This window comes from Coloeus monedula (assembly GCF_965178545.1).
Source record: "Coloeus monedula genome assembly, chromosome: Z".
Lineage (NCBI taxonomy): Eukaryota > Metazoa > Chordata > Aves > Passeriformes > Corvidae > Coloeus > Coloeus monedula.
In genome coordinates this window covers 61916587-61942103 of record NC_138822.1, presented here as the reverse complement: position 1 = coordinate 61942103, position 25517 = coordinate 61916587, and the positions used below count along the sequence as shown (strand labels likewise).

The window sequence follows — 25517 nt, the reverse complement described above, 5'->3', positions numbered from 1 at the left end:
AGGTCCGGAGGCGGCCGGTTGCTCCCCGGGCTGCCCCCCCGGCTGCCCCCTGCGCCAAGGGGCGGTCCGGCGCCCTCCTCCGGGAGGGCCGGGCTCGGCGGCGCAGGGACGGGACGGGACGGGACGCTGCGGAGAGCGGCGCGGAGCTAGCGCTCTCCATCCCTGCTGCGTGTGTAGGATGAGCGCGGTGCTGCGGGGAGCCCTGCGGCGGCTGCGGCCCCCGCGCCGGCCCGGGACCCTCGGTGCGGCTGCCCAGCGGCCCCTCGGCGCCCTGGGGCGGTGAGTGCGGGCCGGGCCGGGCGGAGGACGCGGGCAGAGGGGCTGGTCGCGGTAGCAGCCCTCCGCGCGTGGCTCCGCGCCGCCCGAAGGCGCGGCCCCCGGGCTGCTGCTGTCGGGGATGCGCAGAAAAGGCGGTGGTGAGGGGAGCCAGCTCCGGCTCCCGGCCTGCGGCGGTCCACCATCGGCCGGACGGACCACCTGTGGCCAGGAGGTGCCTCCCTGCACCTTGCATTGCTACGCCAAAGCCAGAACTAGCCCGGGGCGCACTGCTGACCTGGTGTACAGAGGTCCCTTCTGTTGTTTTCTGGGCCATACCGATGAGCAAATAATGACCGGTTTTAACTGGCATCAACATCTGGGTGAACTGTGTAGTGCACCCCGGATTCTTGCCAGACTCCTGGGCAAGGGTTTGAAAAAGGCTGAAAGGCAGGTGAGGAGATATCAAATCCACAGCAAAAAGAAGAATGAGGAAGGTCCTTATGCTTGACCTTGATTACCACATGCCTCAAAATTCAGTAGAGGAGCTGGAGTAAGTGTTACACCTGGCTGTTAAACAGCTTACTGTTAACTTCAAAAATTAATAAGTAATCAGAAAAAAGAATGCGTGCAAGTATGTGGTGTACTAAAGACAGAAAACCTGTGGTGTCCTGTGCTCCCATTTATTTTACTTTTTATTTGTCACCACCTGGTATATAAGTATGGTGCATATTCCTCCTGCAATTGCATTTAAAATGTCATAAGATCTCCATTCATGAGACATAAAACTAGTAGCTTTTATTTCCGAGTGGAAGAGGTAGAAGACTAGTTATACATTAGAAAGTCTGTTGCCAGAAAAGTTGAAAATGTACAAGGAGAGGAGAGATAAATTGAGCATTTAACTGTCGTGAAGGGAAAGATACTGTGGTTTCACGGTATTCAGTACTGCTACTGTAATAGTATGTCCTACCTTGTATCACATAAAAAAAAATTACTTGTAAAAAATTTTTGATAAATTTCCACATGTAGCTTGCTGCTTGACTGTCTGTGGATGAGGCAGTAGAGGATCAGCTGACTTGAAGGAGAATAGGGCTGCCTATGGCAGCAGTTCTGGTTTATGCTGGCCTAAAGTAGTTATGAGAGTACAGCGTGGCGTAGCAGGTGTGAGCCATTGACAAAAACGTGTTTCTATAATGTTTTGTGTTAAGCAAAGTAGGACATGTCAGCTCTGGGATTGGCTTAGTTGTTTAGACCATGGTGCAAGTAACACCAAGGTTGTTAATTCAGTCTCTGCAAGGGCCATTCAGTTAAAAGTTGGACTCAATGATCATTGTGGGTACCTTCCAACTCAGAATATTCTGTGAATCTGTGAACATGTCAAAATAGACAGAACATGAAAGTAAATACCAACCTTAATTCTTCGTGAATATGTACACTGATGCAGTCTACTAACATTGGTTTTAGAAATTTATTAAGAAGCCTTACTGAATAGACTTTTTTAAAGACTTTTTGTTGCACATACTACACAGCACTTCGGAAAAGTCAGGTTTTGACACTGTCATTTTAGGCATCAGCTTCTTTTTGAGAAATAGGATCTATGTATAAAGGTATATTGGATAAATAATATTTAAAGTTGCAAGTGGAAGCAAACTTGTTATGTTGCTATTTTCTTTTTTTTATTACTATTGTTTACCTATTTGACCCTCAAAGAGCATATACTTTAAAAGTGGGTATGAGTGAACAGGTTAGGTTTTAAGCCAGGTGTGTAAACTCCCAAGCAGAAACCCACTTGTATTATGGTTGAAGCAATAAACAAAAGAGATGGGGAAAAGTGCAATTGCCTTTTTGTAACTGTCTGTAATATTATTTTATTTCTTTTTCAGTAAAGAAACCTCATCTCCTTCCTTAGGGAAAGACAGAGCAGACACAGTGATCATCGGAGGTGGTTGTGTTGGTGTGAGTCTAGCCTATCACTTGGCTAAAGCTGGCTTGAAGGATGTTGTTCTGCTAGAAAAATCTGAGCTCACTGCTGGATCTACCTGGCATGCAGTAAGAAATGTTTTGTTCATCTCTCAAATTAACACCAGTTTGTGTATATAATGGTGGTGGAAATTTCAGTACTTTTTTATTCCCCAGCTTTCTTTCCTGCTGGCATTACATAAAATCTTGGAGGAACAAAGGTAACAAATGTACACTGTGAGTTTCTTAAGCCTGAATATATCAGCATTCTAAGGAAAAGAACTAAAAAGGCATGCATGTAATAATGTCAGGGTAGCAGCACCTCCTTTAATAATGTTAAGCACATGGTCATAGTGGTGCACAATATGCATTTATGTAATTATGTATTTTCTCAATCTATATCTGGAGTAGATAATGTAACAAAAATAAATAAAGCTTGCTACAATAATACAATAATAGATGCTTTTTCCATTCATTTCCAGCTATTCTTAACTGAAATTGGGAGGTTGTTATCCATGTGTATAGCGACACAAAAGAGCAGAAACCCAGCAGTTTGATGTCTCTTGATCTACTCTGTTAATACAATAGAATATTTATGCAATACTCTACCTTTCAGGGACAAATTAAGGAGGATGACTCAGATGTATTGTATTTTATTTGTATTCTCATACTTCTCTCAGAGGAGGAAGTCTGAAGTCTGAAATGCTTCATCTTAGTGTAGATGTTTTGTGTGTTGGGGGCTTTTTGAGGGAACAACAGTAAAAAATGAAATTAAAAAAAAAATCACTGCCTGCAGAGTATAAGTCATATACTTCATTTTACTTGCTTTTCAATAAACAAAGCAAAAGAAAACATGCTGTATGTAGTAAGAAGAAACAACATTCAGTAATTGCGTATCTTTTAGACAGTCATACAACAGTCCAGCAAACAAAGCAACACCATGCAAAGTGTCAGGCATCTTGTATTGAATCATAACTACAAAATACTCAAAGAGTACTTTGACGTAAGTACAGGAGTGAGGCACAGACTGAATTCTATTTAAATGCATACACAAAACAATATGTTTGTAAAAAACAATAAAAAATCCCCTAGTTGAATAAGGAGCCAGAATCGTGAATGGGGTGTTGTTACTGAACGTTTCCTTTGTTCTTGTTGTTACACTTGCTCACCCTAACTTACTGCTCATAATAGTGTTAAAGCAGCCCTGCCTTCAGTACTTTTGCCCACACTTAGTGAGCGCAGCATTGGAGCCCTGAGTGAGACTCAGTTTCAAAGGTAAGGAGGGACCTGGAACCCAGCAGAGAAAATGCCTGCACTACCACAATTGAGAGGGCTGTCTCATGACACCTGTTAGAACAGAATTTGATGCGATTAACATAGCAAGACACCTAGTCATGGGCCATGTTAAAATGGATAACTTCATGGTATACTGTCTCTTTTCATTGAACTCAGTATTAGAGGACTTCGTCTGAAGATGAAGAAGGTGATAAGTCTGTTTCAGATAATTAGAAAGATCAAAACCGTGACCATCAGTCCCAGTTACATATATCTTGTTATACCAGATACTGTGTTTTTCTCACAGTGATACAGTACTAGATACAGATGACAATTACACATACTGTTAAGACGTGAAATGGCATGTAGCACATTGTCTGCAGCCACAATGTTGAAAGTCTAGTTCAGATGTTGATGTTGCTGCGCTATACCACATTTTACCTCTTTCACTGTCCAGGAAGTCCTGCCAGAGCTCAGGATCATGTTTCAGATAGATCGTATTCCTGCTGATGTTGCTGCCAAAACTTTCTTTCGCTTCTCAGGTCTGAGATAAATTTGGCTGAGTTTCATGTGTGCTATTAAAACAGCACAACAAGTATCCACATTTTTATGTTACCAGTTATGAAAAGGTATAACAGAGCAAGTTATTATATGTTATATTACACTTTTTCTTGCAACATGCAATTGATTTTGTTGCTGACAGTAAAGCACAGCACAAGACAAATAATGACTTGTTACAATTTGGTCAAACTTGCAAGAAGAATTTAGTATATAACAGTGTTGATAATATTTTCCTCCAGAAAGCTAATTTAATAATGGCATTAGTATAAAATCTGACACTGATTGAAATAGAACAAAACTGATACATAAGCATTTCAACATTTAAAAATTTCAACTATAAAAATGCTTTAAAGCATTTGTGTCAATTCTCATAGCAAAGTGGCCATTCTTTAAATTATTTTTCCAGATCATGTTTACCTACAATAACAAAATCTCTTAGAAAAATAGAGTAAAGCCTAGAGCAAATCTCTTCAACTGCAAGAATGGTTCACTTTGAAATTCAGGAAAACATGTAGACACATTGGGAAGCCAGCTGGGCCAGAGTGAGTTCATGACTGAGTTCCAGAAAAAAACACGGTATACTGGAGATAGAGCAAGAAAAAGCTGAAAATGGGGCAATTTAGAAAAGTTACCTGAGCATGTGAAGGGGATGTTAGGAAAGCCAAAGCTCAACTATATTTAAGATTTGTAAGGAAGATTTGGCAACAAGAACTGCTTCTACATTAATAGTAAAAGGCTGAAAAATGAAAATAAGTAACTGTTGCTGAATGAGGTGGGTAATTCAGTCAGAGTGTACACTAATAAGGCCTCAGTGCCTTCTTACCTCAGTTTTCTCTGACAGGGTTTCTCAGGCCTCAGGGTTAAAGGAGAAGAGTAACTACTGGCAGTGGATGAGGACCAAACCAGGGATTACTGGAGTAATTTGGCACATGCTCATACATTGGACCAGACAGGCTGCATCCAATAATACTGCTGATTCATTGCAAGGCTGCAGATGTATCACATTTGAAAGACTGTTGAAATTGGTGGAGGTGCCAAAGATTCTGAGAAGGGCGTATGTATGACTCTAAAAAGCCAAAGGACTGAACGGAGGAGCTAAAGGCCAGCTACCCATGGTTCAGTTCTTCAGAAAATCATGGAATGAGTCCCAGGTCCATAAAGGAGAACAAATGTAATTTGGAACAAGATAAATTTGCCAAGAATAAATCACGTCAGATCGAATCTGATTGCTGTCTATTATAAAATCATTGAATTCTTAGACAAAGGGAGATCAGTGGATGTCACTTACCTAGATTTCAGCAAGACTTTAGACACCCTCTCCTATACTATGCATGTACTTACCTGAAGGTGTTACGGTCTGTATGGCTGGACAACTAGAAAGTTAAAAGACTTTTTGCATGGCTGGGCTTAGAGGGTGCTGATGAATGGGTCATACTCTAAGCAAAGCCTGGAAATAAGTGGAATGTTACAGGAATCTGTCCTGGGACCCATCTTTATCAGTAATTTGGAGGAGGTGATGAAGTACATGCTCATCCAAGTTTAAAGTTTACACCAAACTGACAGGAGTAGTCAATGCACTCAAGGGTAGGGCGGCCATGCTGAGGGATCTAGGCAGGCTGAAAGGATGAAAGGACAGTTTTATGGAATTTAACAAGGCAAATGCAAAGTTCCATACTTAGCTAGGAAAGTAGAGCAGCCTCTGTCTTGGAAGACTCTCAGAGGCCAGGCTTGAAAAAATCTTGAGCAATGCGGTCTGATCTTGTAGCTGCCCCTGCTTTGAATATGAAATTTAAGAGAGATCTCCTGAGGACCCATTTAATCTTTTTGTTTCATTATAATTATAATTATAATTATTTTATTATTTTAATTTTTATATCGTGAAATCAGGTTATAGTTGTCTCCCAGCTGCACTCTTGAAATCAGAAACATTTGTTAGCTCAACCCAAAAAGCATCAAATGTTTTTAAAATTCTTTTCTTCACTTAAAAGTGTAAGAGATTGAAGTATTTGTTTAATTCCTGCAATTAAATACTCTTGAATATATATGGGCTTGTAGCTAAATTGCAAGTGATTTGTGGCTCATTTAGCTCAAAATGGCTACATTAATAGTGACCATTAAAATGGAATTTCCTTACATCTGGAAGATACATTACTACATTTAGAAGAATAACAGAAGGCCAGAAAATGTTTACATTACATAAATAAAAGAATACAGTAAAAGCAATATGAGGTAACAAGGTTTGCAGGTAGAAGTAAATTAATTACTCTTAGGCATTGTACATGGCTAAAGAAATTTAGATATTTCAAGGCTTATTTATTTCTTCATTCTGTACAGACTGAAAACAGTCCCTTAGAATGTATTTTCTGAGAAACAAACAAGTTTTAGCTAAAAATTCTTCAGTGAAACAGCCCTGGGGTTTAGTCTAAGGTAAGTAAAATAAATGTGTTCACAATGTGAAGGCACACGTATCAAATGAGATTAAAATCACATTTAGTCAAATATCTGGTCTTCAGCTGTGTCCTGTATGATGCTAATGATCCCATATGATAATAAGAAAAGAACAAGGAATATTTTTTCCAGACTATTAATTTAGCCCAGGGACTTCCTGAAAACAGCATGCCTGCTTTGTGCTTGATGGGGCCCTTACTATGTATGAATCTCCCTCCTACAGGTTTGTGTGATCACTTCTTAAAATAAGACTGTTGAGGTAATGAACATTGCCAAACATACTTAGAGTCAAATTTGTGAATAGAATATAGATAAAACTGGAAAATACGATACTGACAAATGATTAATTTAACACTCTTTTCCATTGGATTATCTGGGCATTTCAGTAATCTAGTGCACTATGATGTTGTAGATAAATTGAGATATCAGAAAGATAAAATTCGTAAGAACAAAGGTAGGAACAGCTTTCAACACCATGGCTGGCATCAAGACAAACAGTCAGTAATGCCAGACAGTAATGACCCTTTTGCTACGAAGATACTGAGTACCTGTCATGTCAGTGAATATGATCTATGTTTTTTGATTGAAATAGTATCTTAGTGTAAGCTATTTACTAAGGACAATTTGAAGCTAACTTTCTGAAGAAAAAGATACTGTCTTAGATGTGAATCTGCACAAAGAAAGATGGGACAGAAGAGGTCATGTTTTAAAAGAATGAGGATGTGTGACCTAATTAATACCATATATATTAATATAATTATAGAGAACTGTAACATTTAATAGCTTTCTAGCACAGTCAAATTAGTTGGAATTAAAATATATCTTTAAAGACCACTAAATCTTGCTTTTGTTATTCATATGTTTGCAGGTATTCCACTAGCTTTAAAAGTTAAATTCTCAAAACATGTAACACAGAACAGAGCTGATGCATTAAAATTAAGAGTATTTAATGTTTATACATACTGGGCGACTTAGAAGGGAACAACCAAAACTCTGCAATGTGTGTCACTTTTTACCTATGAATTTCCTGATGTATTTTTTTTTCAGAATGGCAGTGAGCTCAAAAGGTGGACTCCAGTGTCCAGCTCCCATAATGGAAGCAGCCTTAATCTATGAATAAGGTCTATTTTAGTTAGTACAAAATGCACTATGTGTATAAAATATTTAAATCCGTGCAGTTATCTTGAACACCTAGGGTAATTTTACATTTCTGCTGTCTCACTTGAAGAAGGGTTTTAGTGAGTTGACAAGTTCAGGACATACAAAGACTTATGCTTAACTTCAGTAACGCACTTTAATTCTGTTTTTTTAAGGACTAAATGTCTACAATTATGAATGTCATTAGGTTGGTGCAGCCATCTCTGTTGTAGGCAGGTTTCCTTAAATATTGAAGAGGCTGTAATAACTTCTTGATTTTACCTTTGCATGAATCTGAAAGAACTTGACAGATTTCTGAAGTCAAACCTAGTAAAGTGATGCACAAAATATATACAATAATTTCTTAAACTACTTCTAAAATGCAACAATTGCTCTTTAACTGACACATGAGACAACTGTTGAGAATAGAAGAATATCATCTTCCTCTGCCCCCTGCTGCATACACCCCAGGATGCAATAACTCTTGTGAAGATCTGGTCTTTCTGAAGGTTTGGTTTCTTTCCCATCTCCATTTGTAAGAAGGAAAAGACCATACTACAGGACATTTAGAGTTAGTAATTTGATTTAGTTGATCAGAAATGAAGTTTGCATGTCTTTCAAAACATTTGAAGCTGTCAACTGTATAATTCAAGGAAGAAAGGGAATTATAGGAGAGAACAACTGCAACAGTATCATGGGTGGGCAAATTTGATGAGAAAAGACAGATGGAAAAACACCTGTGCAAAAACCAAAAATGGCATAAGTAGGGAAAGGACTTTATTTTTATTTTTGTAGCAGTTGGCTCTATCCACGTGTTGTTTTTCTTTATGGTATCTTGGCAGTTCCTTTTTAAATGACTCTTGCAAGGCAGGAAAGAACACTGCATTTCTAATCTATGTTGTTCCTATTTCTTATCTGAGGCTGGTTTAACTACTTATTTTCATCCTGGAATAAACCTGAAGAAAATCCATGCTTACAGCATCAAACTCTATGAGAAGCTGGAAGAAGAGACTGGACAGGTAATCCCCTTAACCTTTGAAGTGTTAATTCAGAGCAATACCAACTGCAGTAATAGTCTTACAAAAAAGTGTAGTTGATGAGGGTGTGAAGTAGGAGTATGTCCCTTTTTATTGAAATACATTCTTCTGCATGCCTAGTCACTACATTTTGTAGATGGTTTCCCAGATCCCTCTACAATTTAGGAAAATGGTGCTCATAAAACATCTCAAGACACAGCAGAGGGTCTGCAACTTTAACTGGATAAAGGAGCTAAAATAGCTTCAGAAACCTGGAATGAATTGATTGATTATGATACATTCCTGCCTTAAATATGTCCGCTTAAAAATTCATGTGGTATGATGCTGTCTGTACTTGAGAAGATTGCTGCAATTCTTCCAGTCCCTTTCAGAGATGTATTTTTATTTAGTGACTTAAGGAACGGATATGCAGAGAAACACAGGAGTCATCTTTTTCATCTGGCATCTTGCAGCCATGTAGATTTAATTTACTAAACTTGTGCTTGCTTTGGATGGCAGCAGAAATTGAATTAACCTCACTGTACTAGTCTACAAATTTTATATTCTTTTTAATATTTGTCATATATATGTATGACAGATATTTTTTGTATTTGTCATAAAATGCTTTTTTCTTCTTTCTGCTACTCAGCTAGATAAGGTGCCACATCAGATTATCATTGTGAGTTCCAGTAAAAGACTTATTCAGCCCTATTATTGTCCTGTGAGGTAACATAGAAAGGTGAAGAAAAGTAAGCATTCAGTATCCAGCTCTGCAAGGATGTTTAATTTATTAAAAAGACAAAAAAGGCGAGTGGTATTTCATTGTGTTTACAAAGGCACTTAGTTAAATATATTCTGCAACATGTCAATAGGAAATTATGCAGATGATAGATTTTAAAATGAAGTATATTATACATACTTATTTTTGAGATGTGTCTGATTCTGGTTTTGAAAGTGTGTGAGTGCATATATCAAATATTAATTAGTTGTTAGTAAAAATGAATGTCTCATGGCATTCAATAGGTGCTTCTTGCAACTGTTTTGAAGATAGTCTGCATTAATTTAGGAAGTTAATTTGGTAACTTCTTGAAAATTTATTTTCTCTAGGAGTCTATATCTAAGGCCTGTTTCTTCAAGGACCCCTAGCTTACTTGCATTTTTTTCAGTGATGTTAGTGGAAAAATTCCTGTAGAGTTCCCTTAGCACAGGAAAATACATATATGGCAATCAGTAAAGGTTCTTTCAGTAATTTGCTGTTTCTCTTCGATTTAGCCTGTGGGGTTTCATCAGCCTGGCAGTATCAGAATTGCTTCAACCCCTACTAGGGTGGATGAATTCAAATACCAAATGACTCGTGCTGGTTGGCACCCAACAGAGCAATATCTAATCACGCCTGAGAAAGTGCAAGAGCTATTTCCCTTATTGAACATGGATAAGGTAAAGAATCCAGTTTTATGAAATGTAACTTTCATTGCAATTAAATATTAGTCTATCAGATATATACATGGATGATCTCCTTTCTTTATACAAATTGTACAACAGATTCTTGTTTTTCAATGAAAAACAGATGTATCATAGCCTAAAGACAGAAGCTTGTGAATTTTTAGTGCATACTGTACGTTACAGTACATACTATTATTTACTATGTCTATAATACTATAATATTAAAGCATTGCAACCTTTGCATGGGAGATCTGAGCAATTTTACTTGCATAGGCCATTGTTAAGTTGTGTAGAGGCTGATATTATCATATATTTTGAAAATTATTTTTGACTTCTTAAAGTTTACTGTATTCAAGGAAGAAAGAAAGAACGTGTTTTTTAAAAATCAATCTAATTTTGGTAAATTTTACTTTCTTTCATTTGGGGTATTTTACCTCCACTTAGGTTTTAGCTGGCCTGTATAACCCTGGAGATGGTCACATTGATCCGTATTCTCTAACTATGGCCTTGGCTGCAGGAGCCAGAAAATACGGTGCTCAATTAAATTATCCTGTCCAAGTAACTAATCTGAACTCCCGATCAGATGGGACATGGGAAGTTGAAACTCCACTTGGAATAATTCAAGCAAAGAGAATTGTGAATACTGCAGGTAGGATTTAATATAAGCATTTGAGTGCTTTTCAGATTTACGAACTAGCTGACACAAAGCACCTGTACTGAATTGTGTGGCCAACATGTATAAGGAATATATATGTTTTTGAACGTTCACTTGGTTTGTGATTTGCACATATTTCTTCACAGTATGGTGAAAATATAGCTCTTATATTAATTGCCCTTGAATAGGCTTTAAAAATATTTATTATGATTTGTCTCCAGCAGATAGTAATCAGACTGCCTTGTTAGATTTTAGTAGTAAGAGACCTTGACTGTTCTACAGTAAGTTGTGTAGAAGAGAATCTACTGTCCAGAGTCAAAGAATCATAGAATATCCTGAGTTGTAAAAGACCCACAAGGATCATTGAGTCCAACAGGATATCCCCAAGAGTCACACTATGTGCTCGAGAGTGTTGTTCAAATGCTTTTTGAACTGTGGCAGGCTTGGTGCTGTGACCACTTCCCTGGGGAGCCTGTTCCGGTGTGCAATATGTGAACAGTCAATGCAGTCCTCTAAAATGTAATGAAACATACCTAGGAAGGGAGATGGAATGTACGAATGAAGTAGAAATATCTTCATTGTTTCTTCGAAGAAACTGAGGACCTTGCCTATCATACTGTTATCTTTGTCTAAGATTTAGCTCTATCCACATATCCTTGAAACTGAAGATTTTTTGTTGTCCTTTGAGTCATATTTTAAACACGTGCTTGGCTTAACATTTTTTGCGTGTAATAAGAATTGCCTAACTCAAAGGAGCTTGTGTTTACATATGCGAATGTTATTCTTCGTGTTAAAGAAACCAAACAGATGTTTCTGCTTCAAAGAGCTTTTGGTCAAGTGTCCTTTGGATCTGTGTTTATTTTCCTAAGCAACTTAATAGGTCTAAAAACCTGTATTCAATCTGAACTTATTCACTTATTTTTATGCTGCTTTGTACAAGTATAGAAAAATATATTACTGCTGAAATGATTGTCAGGTCTTCTATGAAGCATGCTTACTGCTTCCTAGTAGAAGATTTTCTGTTTTCAATTACTTGAAAACATGTTGAATATTTACCATATAGATTAAAGTTTTGCTGACTCTGCCTCAAAATGGATCGTGTCTGCATTTTTAGGGCATTAGTCCTGCATACCTCCCATCGCAGTGAATAATCAGGCTTCAGTTGCAGGCTGTGATGTCTCAAGTTGACTTTCTCCCTCAGATGGGACAAGTGAACTGAGAGCAAGAATATGTCTTCATAATTCTTTTCTGCATATTTGTGGTGGAACACAAAAAAAAAAAAAAAAAAAAAAAAAAAGCACCTATTTCTAGTGCAAGGCAGATAAAATGAAGAAGTTAAGTGAGACAGGGATTCTTCTTGTTGGTGGGAAGAATACCGTGATTGACAATTGGAATTATGAGGGAATTGGACTGGAAGGGGAATAGGATGGGAGGGCAAAATGCCTTGGAAAGATTTCTGGAGGTGTTTAGGAGCCCTGGCAGCAAGTGGAATAGTTACATGCTACAGGACTGGCTGAATGAGGAAGCTCAAACCGGAAGGCAACGGCAGCAGTGGGGATAACACCAGGGACATAGTGGGAAGGTATCTGATATGTTTCATTAAGGAAACTGGAGCTAGGAGCTTTTCAGACAAAATGATTAGTAAGGATACTCAAGGAATAAACATTCTCACATACTCATGTATGTGAAACTGAGTGGAAAATGGAGCTGTTTAAGCATGAAAGACTGGTTTAATATGTAATAGCAAGGGAGGGGTAGATGGGAGTGGATCTGAAGGAAGAGAAGGCTGCTGGGGCAGAACTTGACAAATGAGGGAGACTGAGTAGCCACATGGTGACAAAATAGCTGAAGAAGGATGTAAGGACTGGAATAAGAGTAGCGTTCGAGATAGCAGAAAAAAAGAGAGAAACTGAGAGAGAGTGGGATAAAATGGCTGGACTCTCAGGGGATGTGCTTCACAGGTCTTTCTTTCAGAGTCTGGATATAGACAGCCCTATGTTAAATCATTCCAGGCTTTCAGTAGAGACCTACTGGAAAACCCATTGAAAAATGCACTTTCTTATTTTATGCCTTCCATACATAGGTGATCACCTGCTATTGCTATATGCCTCACTAAAATAACAAGGATCTGAGGCTCTAAGCTTGCTCATGAGTCCCACATAATGAATTTTGGAGAGAAAGAGGAGTTTAGTATGCTTTTTAGACGGCAATCCACCACATAAATAGGGAAACCAAATTTAAAAAATTTATATAGATCACAAAATCAGGCACTTGGAAAATGAGAGGTGTCAATATTTGATTGCCTTTGGACTGCCAGTTAATAGCTTTCAGGCATGAATTATGGAACAGCATTCAATTACAAAATCACAAGCTCTCTTACAAATATGATCCTTATGTCATTTGTTACACAATGTGGATATATTGGTCTGGAAGTGATCCAAGATTATGAAATGGAAAGGCAGCTCTCTTGGCAATCAGACTTATTTAGGCCACAAACTTCTAGACACTCATTATTCCTAACTACTGGCTCTGCATCATATTGATGAAGTATCACAGACATAGTAATTTTCTTACATTTTTGTAGTGTAGTTATCTTTCTTTGGCTAATATATCAAGTTGATATTAGGCAGGGCGTTCTGGTAAATGCTTTTCAGAACTTTTTTGCAAATACTAGAATGCACCCTTGTGAACTTCTCATAATTTTTTTTTATTATTTAATAAATTATTAAATCAACAATATATTTACATAATTCTCCTGTGTAGTTAACTGTTCAGCAAAATGAATATTTGAAGCACATACTGCTTAACATTCTAGCTAATGATGTAAAATCAATACTGTATAACACATCTCTTAGAAATGTTTTCTCAGATAACATTCATTCTTTTTCTCAGCCTTGCCTCATTCCACTACAGATCATGACTTGTATAATTTTAGGCTCATGTTGCAGAGAAAAATACAGCAGAAGGTTCTTTACATTCCCTCTCCCGCTCCCTGCCTCACCCTGCAACTGACATCTGCTGCAGAACTGGAACAAACTAGTTTCAACCAATCTTTAGCTGTTGCTTATGTGAGATTTCCATTTTAGAAGAAAGCAGATGCCTAATAAATAATCCCTGTCATGAAGTAACTATGCTGAGCCTGCTGAAATTATTTGCAGCCTATTTAAAATGGAATGTTTGATTAAAGCCTGCAAAAATAGTGAATTTGGTTTATATATACAGAGTGGATGGGTGTACATAAGCATGTATTTTCAGACATGTACAAGCTGTATATACAACCATTTATATGTAAGTAGTGGTAGAAGATTGTCTTTTTCAAAACTAAGAAATAGTCAGATTACATACTTCAGCAGATATGCTAAGTAATACTAACACGAAATAGTTCAGCATCAGATGTTAGCAGTGTCTACAATTTAATCTTCTCAAATATCCTAGAGATATAATGTATGCCTTCATTTATCTCTACTATGTCTGATAGGACTTGACATCTGCTTCCAATTAGAATTTTGTTTCAGAAAATGTATTCTTCCTTTTGCCATTTTTTTTGTTCAAAAACCTTAAACAAAGAAACTGTAATATTTTTCTTTTAGTATATGTCACCTTTTGATATTTTAAGCAATTAAAAAAGCAATTACTCTAAGTGTGACTTTTTTTAGAAGTACAGTACTGGAGATTTTATTTTAAACAAACTTAAACTATTCGTCTCTTACTTAAAAACATTTTAAAATTAGCTGTGTTTGTAATGTTATTCTGCAAATCTAACTGCTAAGAAATTTCTTCTTATTAAGAAAGAAACAAAGCTAAGTTTCAAAGACCTAATTTTCTGCTACTTCACCTTTTCCTCTCCTCTGTGGATCATTAGCTGACCTTACCTTAAAATAGTTTTATTCATAGGCGACATGGAAATGCCTAAATCAAAAGAAGTTCTCTAAAGACTTTTAGCCACGTGTGTTGTGTGTAATGAAGGAAACCCTTGCATAAGTGCTAGAAATGCTGATTCATTCAATTGTTTTCATTGTCTTCTGTATAGGAGAATATAAGTCATGTTTCAGTAGCCTTAAAGGATGTTTTTGATCACTCAGTCTATATGATTATGGCATGATCATCCCTCTACCAATTTAACTGGCATAACAAGTGTTCTGGCAATTAGTCTTGTCCAAATGGTGAGGTGCCATAAAGAAGCAAAATGATAACTGCAACAGGTGCTGGTTTCTAGCATTGACAGGACAGGGGCTTTTAGCCGAACAGATCTCTTGAAAGTGATGCTGGATTTCCTCTGCTGCTTTGCCTTGGCTGGCTGTCAGTAATTGTTAAATGAGCCACCACAGAAAACATTTTCCTTGGAAAAACTGTGGATGTTAGACCCTGAGGCTGGTTTGTAATATAAGAGACTGACAGCCATCCTGGCATGGGGGAGTGGCACAAGGCCCGCGCAGCCCAATTTAACTTCCCTAATTGTCCTGGCTTTACGCCATGCCAGAGGTGAGAGAATGTATTCCCCAGCCGGCTGCTCCCCATAGGACAGGGAGCCAAGCAGGGTAACTGCAGCTGGGGTCAGCCTGCAGTCCAGGCCTCCAGATGGACTTGTGGAGATGAGGCACAGCCAGATCTGTAGTGATGAAGCCCAGCTGAGGCCACAGTCAGGAACAGGCCTGGTGACGGTAATCGAGGTCAAATGGTGACCAGGAATCAACAGGCAGACTGTAGAGTTGAGACTGAGATGAGGTCAAGCTGAGAAGTAGTCCACGAATCAAGGTCTGGATCAATGTATTCCATGGCCAGGCACAGGCATGGTTGTGACAGAGCTGTAAACAGGCACACGATCAAACCAGCTCAGACAGGTTCTAAAGGACCTGAGCTGACCTGGAATGGGACTCCTGTGCCCATGGGTATGGGTGGAAGTCCCAGCTGAAGCTATTCAGGATCATTTATACCTTTTGGTGCCCCCAGGGCACTGAGAAACTTTGACCAGGTCTTGGTGAGTATGTAATTGAAGTGAGAGGTAGGAGAATTTGGTTAAGACAAGTAAGCAGCAAAAAGAAAGAAAAGTTGCACATTAAGCTGGGCAGCATGAAGTGTATGTCCCAGGAGAAGGGACAGCTGTGTTAGGTAGAAAATCTTGCTGGAGATATTTTGTCTTAAGCAGTTTGGAGTCAGCTGGTTACACAGGAACCAGGCTGACCTGCCTTCTTTTGCTTGGTGTTGTATGGCACATAGCCTTTTACTTGGAAAGCCCTGCTACCTCTTCTTTGTCTTTCATTTTGTCTTCCTCCAACCCTCACTACCAGACTCCCCTGAAAATCTTATTTCATTGGATTTTCCCCTTTCACTCCCACACTTGAGACATCTGCTTCTTGATCTAAAAGTCTGGAGAGTGGGCCTGAGGGATATTCAAAGCATCTTAGAGCAGCTGCCATTCCAGCCAGTTGTACCTGTCTGATTCCCAAGTCTGTTATGTTCCAGCCTCACAGCAGATGTAAGCCATGATGCAGAGCCCAAACCAGTGCTTGGCAGTTAAGTGGCTTCCACTCTCTTCTTTCTGACACAGGTGCCTCACTAAGTGAATGTGCCTCACCAGCTTAACCTTAATAGAGGAGAATTAGGTCTTCCCTAACTTCTGTCTCATGGTAGGCATGAAGGATCTTGAGCCAGTTTCGGAGGCAGGGAAATTGTTGCTTGCATTTTCTCGTCACACTCTGTATCAGAACTTCTAATTGGATAGCTGTGGGAGAGCACACTTCACTATTCAACAATACAAACATAATAATGAATTGATTGTTGTGTGAGAGACATAATTAATGCAAGTCACATGATGCATGTGAAAGAGGAGAGAAACTCCAATTCTTGAGGTCAGCTGCCTGAAAAGTACTGCCTTAGTCTGTTGGGGTGTTAGGACTTGACTACTGTCTTGGTAAAGCATACTAGTTCATTTGGTTGATATTAAGAGGCTTGGTTAACACTTATGATGTGAATTAATTTATTCTGGTTTTTAAGTGTCTCTAACTTTGCTAGGAGTACCTTGCAGACCTACTTTGCTGAAATAAGCCATGGGGTTTGTGGAACTGTTTATTAAATTATCTTCTGAACTTTTAGAAGCCTAATTTATAATTTACCAATCTTTTTTTTTAATATGTGTATACTATAATAATATATAGTAGTATAATTAGGGAAAAAGGCCATGGAATTATGGAGGGAAAAATATACTAGATAATATGAAAAGTAAAGTGAAAATTAGAAGTATGGGGAAAAAACTTGTCATACATGAAAGCACAATGTTTACTGGAAATACTTTACTGACATTTTCCATTCACTGAAATTAGAGCTTGAATATTTTTATTTTGGTTTTGTTTTCTTCTTCTCTAGGCTTCTGGGCCCGTGACATAGGCAAGATGATTGGCCTGCAGCACCCTCTCATACCTGTTCATCATCAGTATGTTGTGACATCAACTATCTCTGAAGTGAAAGCCCTAAAAACAGAATTGCCCGTGATTCGTGACTTAGAAGGGTCATATTATCTAAGGCAAGAAAGGGATGGTCTTTTATTTGGTCCATATGAAAGTGAGGAGAAGATGAAACTGCAGGAGTCATGGGTAACAAATGGAGTCCCACCAGGTGATTAAGAGCATTACATCTTTAAACATAACAAGCACTAGCACACATTAAAATGTGCAGAAATCCCCGGCTGTCATGCTGCCTTATGTGATGGAAAATACAAAATATTTGCACTGCATGATTGTAGTGCAAAAACTTTTTCCAAGGATAGTTGTAACTCTAATGATAAAAGATAATAAAAATACAAATGTAACATAAGAAAAGCCTACTACAATGTAGTTTTAGCCTACTTTCTGAAGTGATGTTGTGTGTTGTGATTAGAGGCAGTCACCAAATCTGTGATATGTAGCCTTTTTTGCCTGAACAGAGATTTTTCTAAGTTAAATTCTCTCCAGCCTGCTGACAGGGGCTCTTTATTGTTACCCCAGAGATAATGTGGTTGTCAAATAGGAACACCAAAGGAATATTCTTAGACAAAATGCTGTGCTTGGATATAAGTGCAACATAGAGGTATGTCTAGAAGACAAAAATACCCTATGTCATACAGCTGCTTGCGCAAAAACGTTAGAAATTTTTGTGTTCTATCCAGGCTCCAGCTTTCCATTCACTTCCAGACGGAAAGTTATACTAAGTCATTAGTGTTGCTGTTATTAAAAAACACAACATTTCCTAAGGTAGGGCAGTTAACGTGGTTCAGTTTTGGACAGCCCTGTCACAGCTTCCTGAACTTACTGTCTCCAGTAGCATCAAGTGCCTCTACAGAATAATCAGAATGGTCAACCATGCTTAGAGCCCAGACTGAGGGGTGAAATATACCCAGAAATTCATATGGTTTCATGGAAATCATAAGCAGATACAGGAAGTTATCTTTTTTCCCCTCGTCCAATTATTGGCATATTGAGAAAAATACGTGGGCCTTACTCATGTAGAAGAAAGCTTCTATGTGTCTTCACTTCCTTTCTACTTCATTGTTGAATTGTCATGACCTTAGGGTTAAACAAATATGTATAAAGGATAGTATAATTGCAGTGACAAATAAACTAGATCCTGCAGGTAACTAGGGTTTTATGCACACCATTTTTCCTGTGTAGGATGGCAAAGGCCTGAACATATGCACTGATTATTCCCATAAAACTTTTATGTATATATAGATACCATAACTGTATTGAAAATGTATGTGTTCTCTGTGTAAGTAAGTATATATAATAAGAGTCAAATATTTGTGCAGGTTTTGGAAAAGAACTCTTTGAGTCTGATTTGGACAGAATAATGGAGCATATTGAGGCTGCTATGGAAATGGTCCCCATCTTGAGAAAAGCGGACATCATCAACACAATTGCAGGTCCTATCACCTATTCTCCAGACATTCTTCCTATGGTGGGACCATATCAGGGTGTCAGAAATTACTGGGTAGCTATTGGTTTTGGGTGAGTAAGTTCTTTGCAACAACTTTTGTCTGTCATATTGTTAAAATGGTAGTCAGCTCAAGCTTTGTGCATTTTTATGGGCTTGGGAGTTGTTTTGCACATATTTTTTGTTAAATGTAATTGGAACTAGTCTTAATAACCACAACCTGTCTCATGTAAGCTCATCCTTCTCTCTTACTTCACTAGTCTCAGTAATTTTTTGTTTCCTCCTTTTAATCTGGAGGCCGATATCTGTGACATTTTTTGAAGCAACAAGAAATGGTAGTACTTTGTACTGTCTGTGCAGCAACTTAAAGTCACAAAAGTACTGAGTTTGAAAGTATACTTTCCAGTTAATTTTACTTCTTGCTTTGAATTACACTGTATTTAACACTTGTTTGTTGCATGTAAAACTGGTTTCACTGAAGTGGGACAAAAATGAATGTGCAATATAGAGTTTTGTGTGAAGACCTGAAAGTGTATCAAATAGAAGACATTCCAGCATAGCATGTGACTGACTGCTCTAGGGATACAAATCCAGTGTATCTGACTGTTGAAAGTAGAGCAGAAAAATTACATTGCAGAGTATTGGAGGAAAGCAAGTAAAGAGGGAAGTGCAACAATAGAAATAACTGGTTTACTGATGTCATTCTCCCACCTGGTATGGTGTTCTTCTTGAACGTGATTTACATCGTATTTATTATGGCTACACTGGAGTCAGTGGTGAAACACCCACATCTCTTTAATTGTCTTAGTTTGACCATTGATTCAGGATGGATAGAATGAACCAAATACAATTCCAAGCACATGTTATTGAACACATTCTGTGTACATTGTTTTTCCAATTGCCTAATTTGCTGTTGAAAATCCAGCTCAGCTCTTTCCAGTTTCCTTTCATTCCAAACCAAACAAACCCTCAGATCATGAGATAAGGCAGTATCACTAACGTGCTTTCTGAGGCCCTCAAAATAAAAAAGCTTGGTAATTTTGCAATGATTCATTGTGAAAGGTATTCACCTTTGCTGCTTGGATTTTAAAAAAAATAATGTTATCTTTCAGTAACATTTGCAGAACTTATAGTTACAAAAGCGGTTTGCCTAGACCTTGTTCACCAAAAAGACTGTTTAAGTTCGTTGCTCTGTGGCTAGACTTTGGAGCATGTTTTTCTTTGTTGGTGTCAGTGGGAGCAGAATCAAATTCCATGTATAAAAAAACTGAAGACTAGTGTTACATGTTTAATTTTCTTTAAACAACTTGTTCTGGGAGTTTGATTAATCTCAAAATGTTTAGACACAGGTCACAATTATGTGGCTGTCATTGGATTACTTTGTCTGCTTTTCAGGGACTTTTGACTCTCTGTTCTATGCTTCTGGGTCACTGCAGTGTTTCTACCAGTGTTGTAATTTTTTGTGTGCATTAGCAAATCCTTATCTCACAGTCGACTAGCAGGGACATTGTGACAGAGGACTTAGTGCTTTTAGATTAGAGGATTTTTATTATCTAAAATTAGCAGCTTGCTAGGCATTTTAACATGCAAAGAAGTTAAGTATAGTTTGCAGAGTTTGTAGTGCTATTTATTATTGAGGTTGCTCAATGCTTCTCATTTTTAGTTACTTACAGCTTTGAAAATATTAACAAGAGTAGTCTAGGATTTTATTCAGAAAAGTTTAATTCAAAGCAGTGAAACCATTCCATAACCCGGAACAAAGACTCCAGAAAAGGGACCACAGTGTGCCGAAACTCAAGATTTCCTAGGAATAGATATGGAATGACTTGAAAGTGGGTAAGAAGCAACAACTCACAAGTAAGACACAAGAATGTGACAGGGACAATGGGAAGTTAATCTGTCAGGGATCGAAAGGAGAGAAGAAAAACTGGAGAAAAACAGTACATGTTCATTAAGGAAGTTTTCTCTACATCATAAAAAGGCTGAGGTTCCTACACTGTACCACTCTTTACAGCTACTTGTAATATCCTATCCCTGAAAAACATATTTCATTCTTGTGCAGCAGAATTGCAGTGGTTGTATTTACACAATCAGCTCCCTCTTATCAGAGGTAAAGAGGGATTTGGGCACCCTGTGTAATGTAAAATCTTTGATAATGTAGGCCCAGCTAAGAGCACAAAAATCAATGGGTTGCTCAGTCAGTGCTGCAAAACTCTGCAGAATGCAGAGACCTCTCAGTCCAGTAGCAGGGCTGTACCTGTAGTAGCTGGGCAGCCTCCCCTGCACTCTCTTGCTCCTGGGGTTACCCTGTCATCAGTTCAGCAGTCCTCAGCTGAAGCTAGAAGTCCTCATTGTGTTTGGTTTGTCACTACTCACAATCACGCAGCGATCTCTTTGCTGTTCTCCTTTGCTTTTGGCTGCAGTGAAGGGCGCAGGCAGACTTGAACTGGCTAAGATTTCTTCTGGAGCTGTACTTGAAGGCATCATAAGCTTTCATGGTACCAAAACTTACACCCATGAATAACTAAAAGTTGCTTAATTGAATTAACACCAGCAACAGCTAACTCTTCTGTTGTGGCAGTTTACAAACACTCATCCTTCCTGCATCCACTGCACTGACAGAAGTTTGTGCTGAGTCTGAAGATTTGTGCTGAACTGCACTGTGGTGACTGTAGTTGGCAGAATTATTTCATGTACTCAATTTTTTATGTTTCTATTTTATTTAGATAAATAATTAAATAATGGATAAGATACCCTGTCAAAGTAATATCATTGATATTATGGATTCATTCTTCTTATGCATATGCGTTAGAATTAAATGATTACTTCTTTTTTTTTTCTTGGTGAGGTCCTTGCCTATTTTAACTGAAGAAATAGAATTCAGATTGCAACGTTGATGACCAGGAATTTAAGTTGGTTTTAGCTTCATTATTCTGCATGAGTGTGTATGGTTTAATTGCTGCATGTTAATCTAAACTTGATTTGTAACAACTGTTTCTTCAAGGATTTTTCTGTTGTGCTCATGGGAGCATTTCACAAACAACTAAGAATTAATTTTCACATCTCCTAGATGGAAAGATATTTTGGCAATTTTTTTTTGAAGACATGGTGGTATCATAGATGTATCAAAAAAGTTTTAAATCATTTGGTAGTAATGATTATTTGTCATTAAACTGCAACTGCTGTACATTACCAATGACATTCTGCTGCTGATAGTGGAGATGTAGAAATATCCACTAATACAGTATTTAATCTTTGAAAATAAGACAAAACAGAGCAAATTTTAAAAAAAGCAGGACAAATTTAAAATACTTTGAGGTCCATGTTAGTAGTATATGTTAGTACTGATTTTAAAAAGCAAAACATGAAAGACTTGTCAGTGCAGGATTTTTTCCTGTCTTTAAGGTATGGCATTATACATGCTGGTGGCATAGGAAAGTACCTCAGTGACTGGATCCTTGAGGGGGAACCTCCATTTGACCTGATAGAAGTAGATCCAAACCGCTATGGAAAGTGGACCACTACAGAATACACAGCAGCCAAAGCAAGAGAATCTTATGGCTTTAATAACATTGGTAAGAAGATGTATTTTTAAATACATTTATGTCCTGAAGATGAATTGCAGCAAAGCCTCTATCTAGATTTCTCTGTTTATAGATGTGTTTTCTATCTTGGATGATGATCTTAGTATGCTATAGCTTTTGGTGATTTTTGGTTTGGTTTGTTGTTTTTTTTTCTCACTCTAGTTGGTTACCCTAAAGAAGAAAGATTTGCTGGGAGACCAACAGAGAGAACCAGTGGGCTGTACGATTTGCTAAAGTCAAAATGTTCAATGGGATTTCATGCAGGATGGGAGCAACCTCATTGGTTCTACAAACCTGGAGATGAGACTGGATACAAGTAAATGAAAGACTACTTTTTTTTTCTCCCCTGAAAAATTTGCATGATAGCAACAGTCAGGCAATTTAAATTAAATGAGAAACATGAATTTATCATTAATTTCAGGAACAGGTATCTATTAGATTGATGTTCCATTCTTGCTTTTTCCATTGTTTAGAATACATTTTATTCTGATAATGCAGACATTTCAAAACACACATGAAGGTATCTTGTAACTGTTCTAGGTTTGAGATACCAGGAAGCAACCTAGCTCAAGGAAGAGCTTGGAAAACAACTTGTTCATTATAAACATGTGCTTTTCTCCATCTCTTACTATTTGATCAGCAGCACAGTATAATATTTTCTTGAAAAAGTTCATTCTTCTCTGTGTAAGTGTCTGGTGAGGAGGAGCCCTATCTTCTTTTGGTATTTTTTCCCTTCTCTATGTCTGCCCACCCTGCCTGCATCAGGGAGTTTCCAGCAAATAAATATTTTCTATGGGGATATTGGAGCCTAATCTAAAGGAGGCTCATAAAGGAATAAAGAGACACATTTTTCTGTTCAGAAATAAAGCCTTTGAGACCTTAAACTTATACAAATGATTCATCAACAAAGTATGCTTAAATTTACTCATGACAGACTTATTCTAACACTTGAACAGTTCAGTTTATTATACAAAGTGGCTGATACAATATCAACCCATATCTTTCTGTGTTGTTAAAGGATTTTAATTATTAAGCTGTGTTAGACTAAGGAAAATATTGGGTAAGGTACCTACAATTAGAAAGTCTATCTCTTTTGGATGATTATTAAACTGAAAAAACTGAAGACTACATTTTGCTGAAAAGAGCACAAAATTTCTAAATTGTGTTTTATGTGTCTAAATGCTCTGTTTCAGACCCAGTTTTCGGCGCACAAATTGGTTTGACCCTGTGGGTCGTGAATATAAACAGGTTATGGAAAAAGTTGGTGTGATTGACCTGTCACCATTTGGCAAGTTTAAAGTAAAAGGCACAGATTCTGTTAAGCTACTTGATCATCTATTTGCAAATGTTGTTCCAAAGGTAAATGGGACAGTGGTAACTGTTGTAATCTAGAACTGAGACAAGATCTGTTTCAGATATGGAAAATTAAGCATAATATTATTCCCGTATATCTCAGATACCAAATACACAGATCTTTTGGAGAAGTTTCTGTGTCAGACATATTGCACTCAGTTAAGAGCATAGAAGTGGAGTTTATACTAGGGTACTACCTAGTACCTAGTAGTAGTTTATACACAGAAGTACCTTTTGGCAGAGATCATTGAATCAGAATGGATGAGGTTCAAAGGGACCTCTGGATATCATCTTGTCCAACCCGCTGTTGGACAAGCATCACGTGGAGCTCGTTGCTAGGAGTTTGTTCAGATGGCTTTTGAGTTAACTGGGCAACTGGTTCCTATGCTTAGCCACTTTATAGTAAAAAAATGTTTCCTTATGCTCAGACAACCTCCTGTGTTTCAAATCTTTTCCTAAAAAGTGCAAGTGAATCTTACATGGAATTTTTTTACAGTAGAATAGCTTGGCAGCTGCCTGCCTAAATTGTGACAGCTTGAGCAGCAGAGCAGAACAGTGGAAGGGGCTCTGACCATAGCTGAATGAATTCCCAAGGGAGCAGCTATGTTGGCTTTCTTTAAATGCAACCCATTGTTTTCCTCCACTCATATTGACTCTGCTTTACAGCTGGCTGCCTGGTGCAGGCAGGGTTGCAAATATTCAGGAGATTCTGCTTTCACCTCACATGTATCGTTTCTTCACGAGACGGCTGTTCCTAGATCCTCAGAGTATGATCCTGTTCTCAAAAATGGCATACCATGACAAACTACCCCGGGTTTCTCGGTCTTAAAGTTTTGGTAGGGCTCCATGAGTCCTTTTTATTTCCTGCTATGTCAACCACTCTTCTGTAGTGTCTAACTTTAGAGATACACCTCCAGCAAGTAGATTGTTCCTTTCTGAAGTGACCCTGCAGTTCCAGGATGACTTGGGGTTGGTCATTTCAGCACAGAATTTCTCTAACTACTTGCAGTAGGTGATGGTTTTTGTTGCTTCAGACACCAAAGAGAGAAAACATAGGGAAACAAGTACACTGAGACTGTAGTTTTGAAGATAGAGAAGCTCTTCTGAAAGGTTAAAGTCAACTGAATGGGAAGGCATAAGATTGATATCCTAGGAGAAAGAAGAACTTGAATTGCCATGTAGTCATTTTTTACTGTATTAATATTGTGATAACAATATAAATTGAAAGTTTGTCTTCAGTCTAGCTTGGGGTAGAGGCAGAGTAACTGCGTAATCAGTGGACATGGATAACACTTGCTGAATATATTTATGTGGTACAGGGAAATCCAGATTAAATAGGAAATTATGAGAACAGCCAAGTGCTTTCTATGGAGTTTAATCAGCTATGGTAAGGGAAAAGTTAGGGGACAAAGCAGAAGGTGCAGTTTATGAGTCCACTTAAAAATCCAGCCTTCGTAACAGTTGTTATTTAAGCTGCCTGATTTTTAGTACCATTCATGCTTGCCTCCATCATAAAATAATCCAGTGGAGTTACCAGAGATATACTTGTATTGCAACTGGACTGAGTGTGACCAGCATCAGGTCCTGAAAATTCAACTATATGCCTGTAATATGCCAGTAACTATGGCATAATTAATGAATGTAGTAAGACCTGAAAAATAATCTTAATATCAGAAATATTTTTCAGGTCTCTGTTCATTGTATGGAATCTGGCCACTGACAGGGTTATTGACAAGGTTCTGTGAAAGTAAAATGAAATAAAAGAGACTAAATTCTGCATCTGAAACCAGGCCAGCACAACAGCCATGGCACATTCATACTTCTGTTTCTGTGGATTATATATGTATGAACGTGTGTGTGTTTTATGGTCACTGCTAAGTAACTGTTACCTGAAATTTTGTCTCTAGGGACTTCTGTCTCTGATTC

General features: G+C 38.1%; 1 protein-coding gene across 1 annotated transcript in view; it reads left to right on the top strand.

Moving 5' to 3' along the window:
- Window positions 1-178: 178 nt before the first annotated feature.
- DMGDH (dimethylglycine dehydrogenase) overlaps window positions 179-25517 on the top strand; it is a gene marked incomplete at both ends in the record, with an annotated part of 40190 nt that continues 14851 nt past the window's right edge. Inside the window, 10 exons of the mRNA XM_082301297.1 lie at window positions 179-279; window positions 2139-2304; window positions 8556-8654; window positions 9924-10088; window positions 10539-10743; window positions 17113-17361; window positions 18530-18728; window positions 22060-22229; window positions 22401-22554; window positions 23432-23597. Coding sequence (XP_082157423.1) covers window positions 179-279; window positions 2139-2304; window positions 8556-8654; window positions 9924-10088; window positions 10539-10743; window positions 17113-17361; window positions 18530-18728; window positions 22060-22229; window positions 22401-22554; window positions 23432-23597 — 1674 coding nt within the window. The remainder of the gene's footprint in view (window positions 280-2138; window positions 2305-8555; window positions 8655-9923; window positions 10089-10538; window positions 10744-17112; window positions 17362-18529; window positions 18729-22059; window positions 22230-22400; window positions 22555-23431; window positions 23598-25517) is intronic.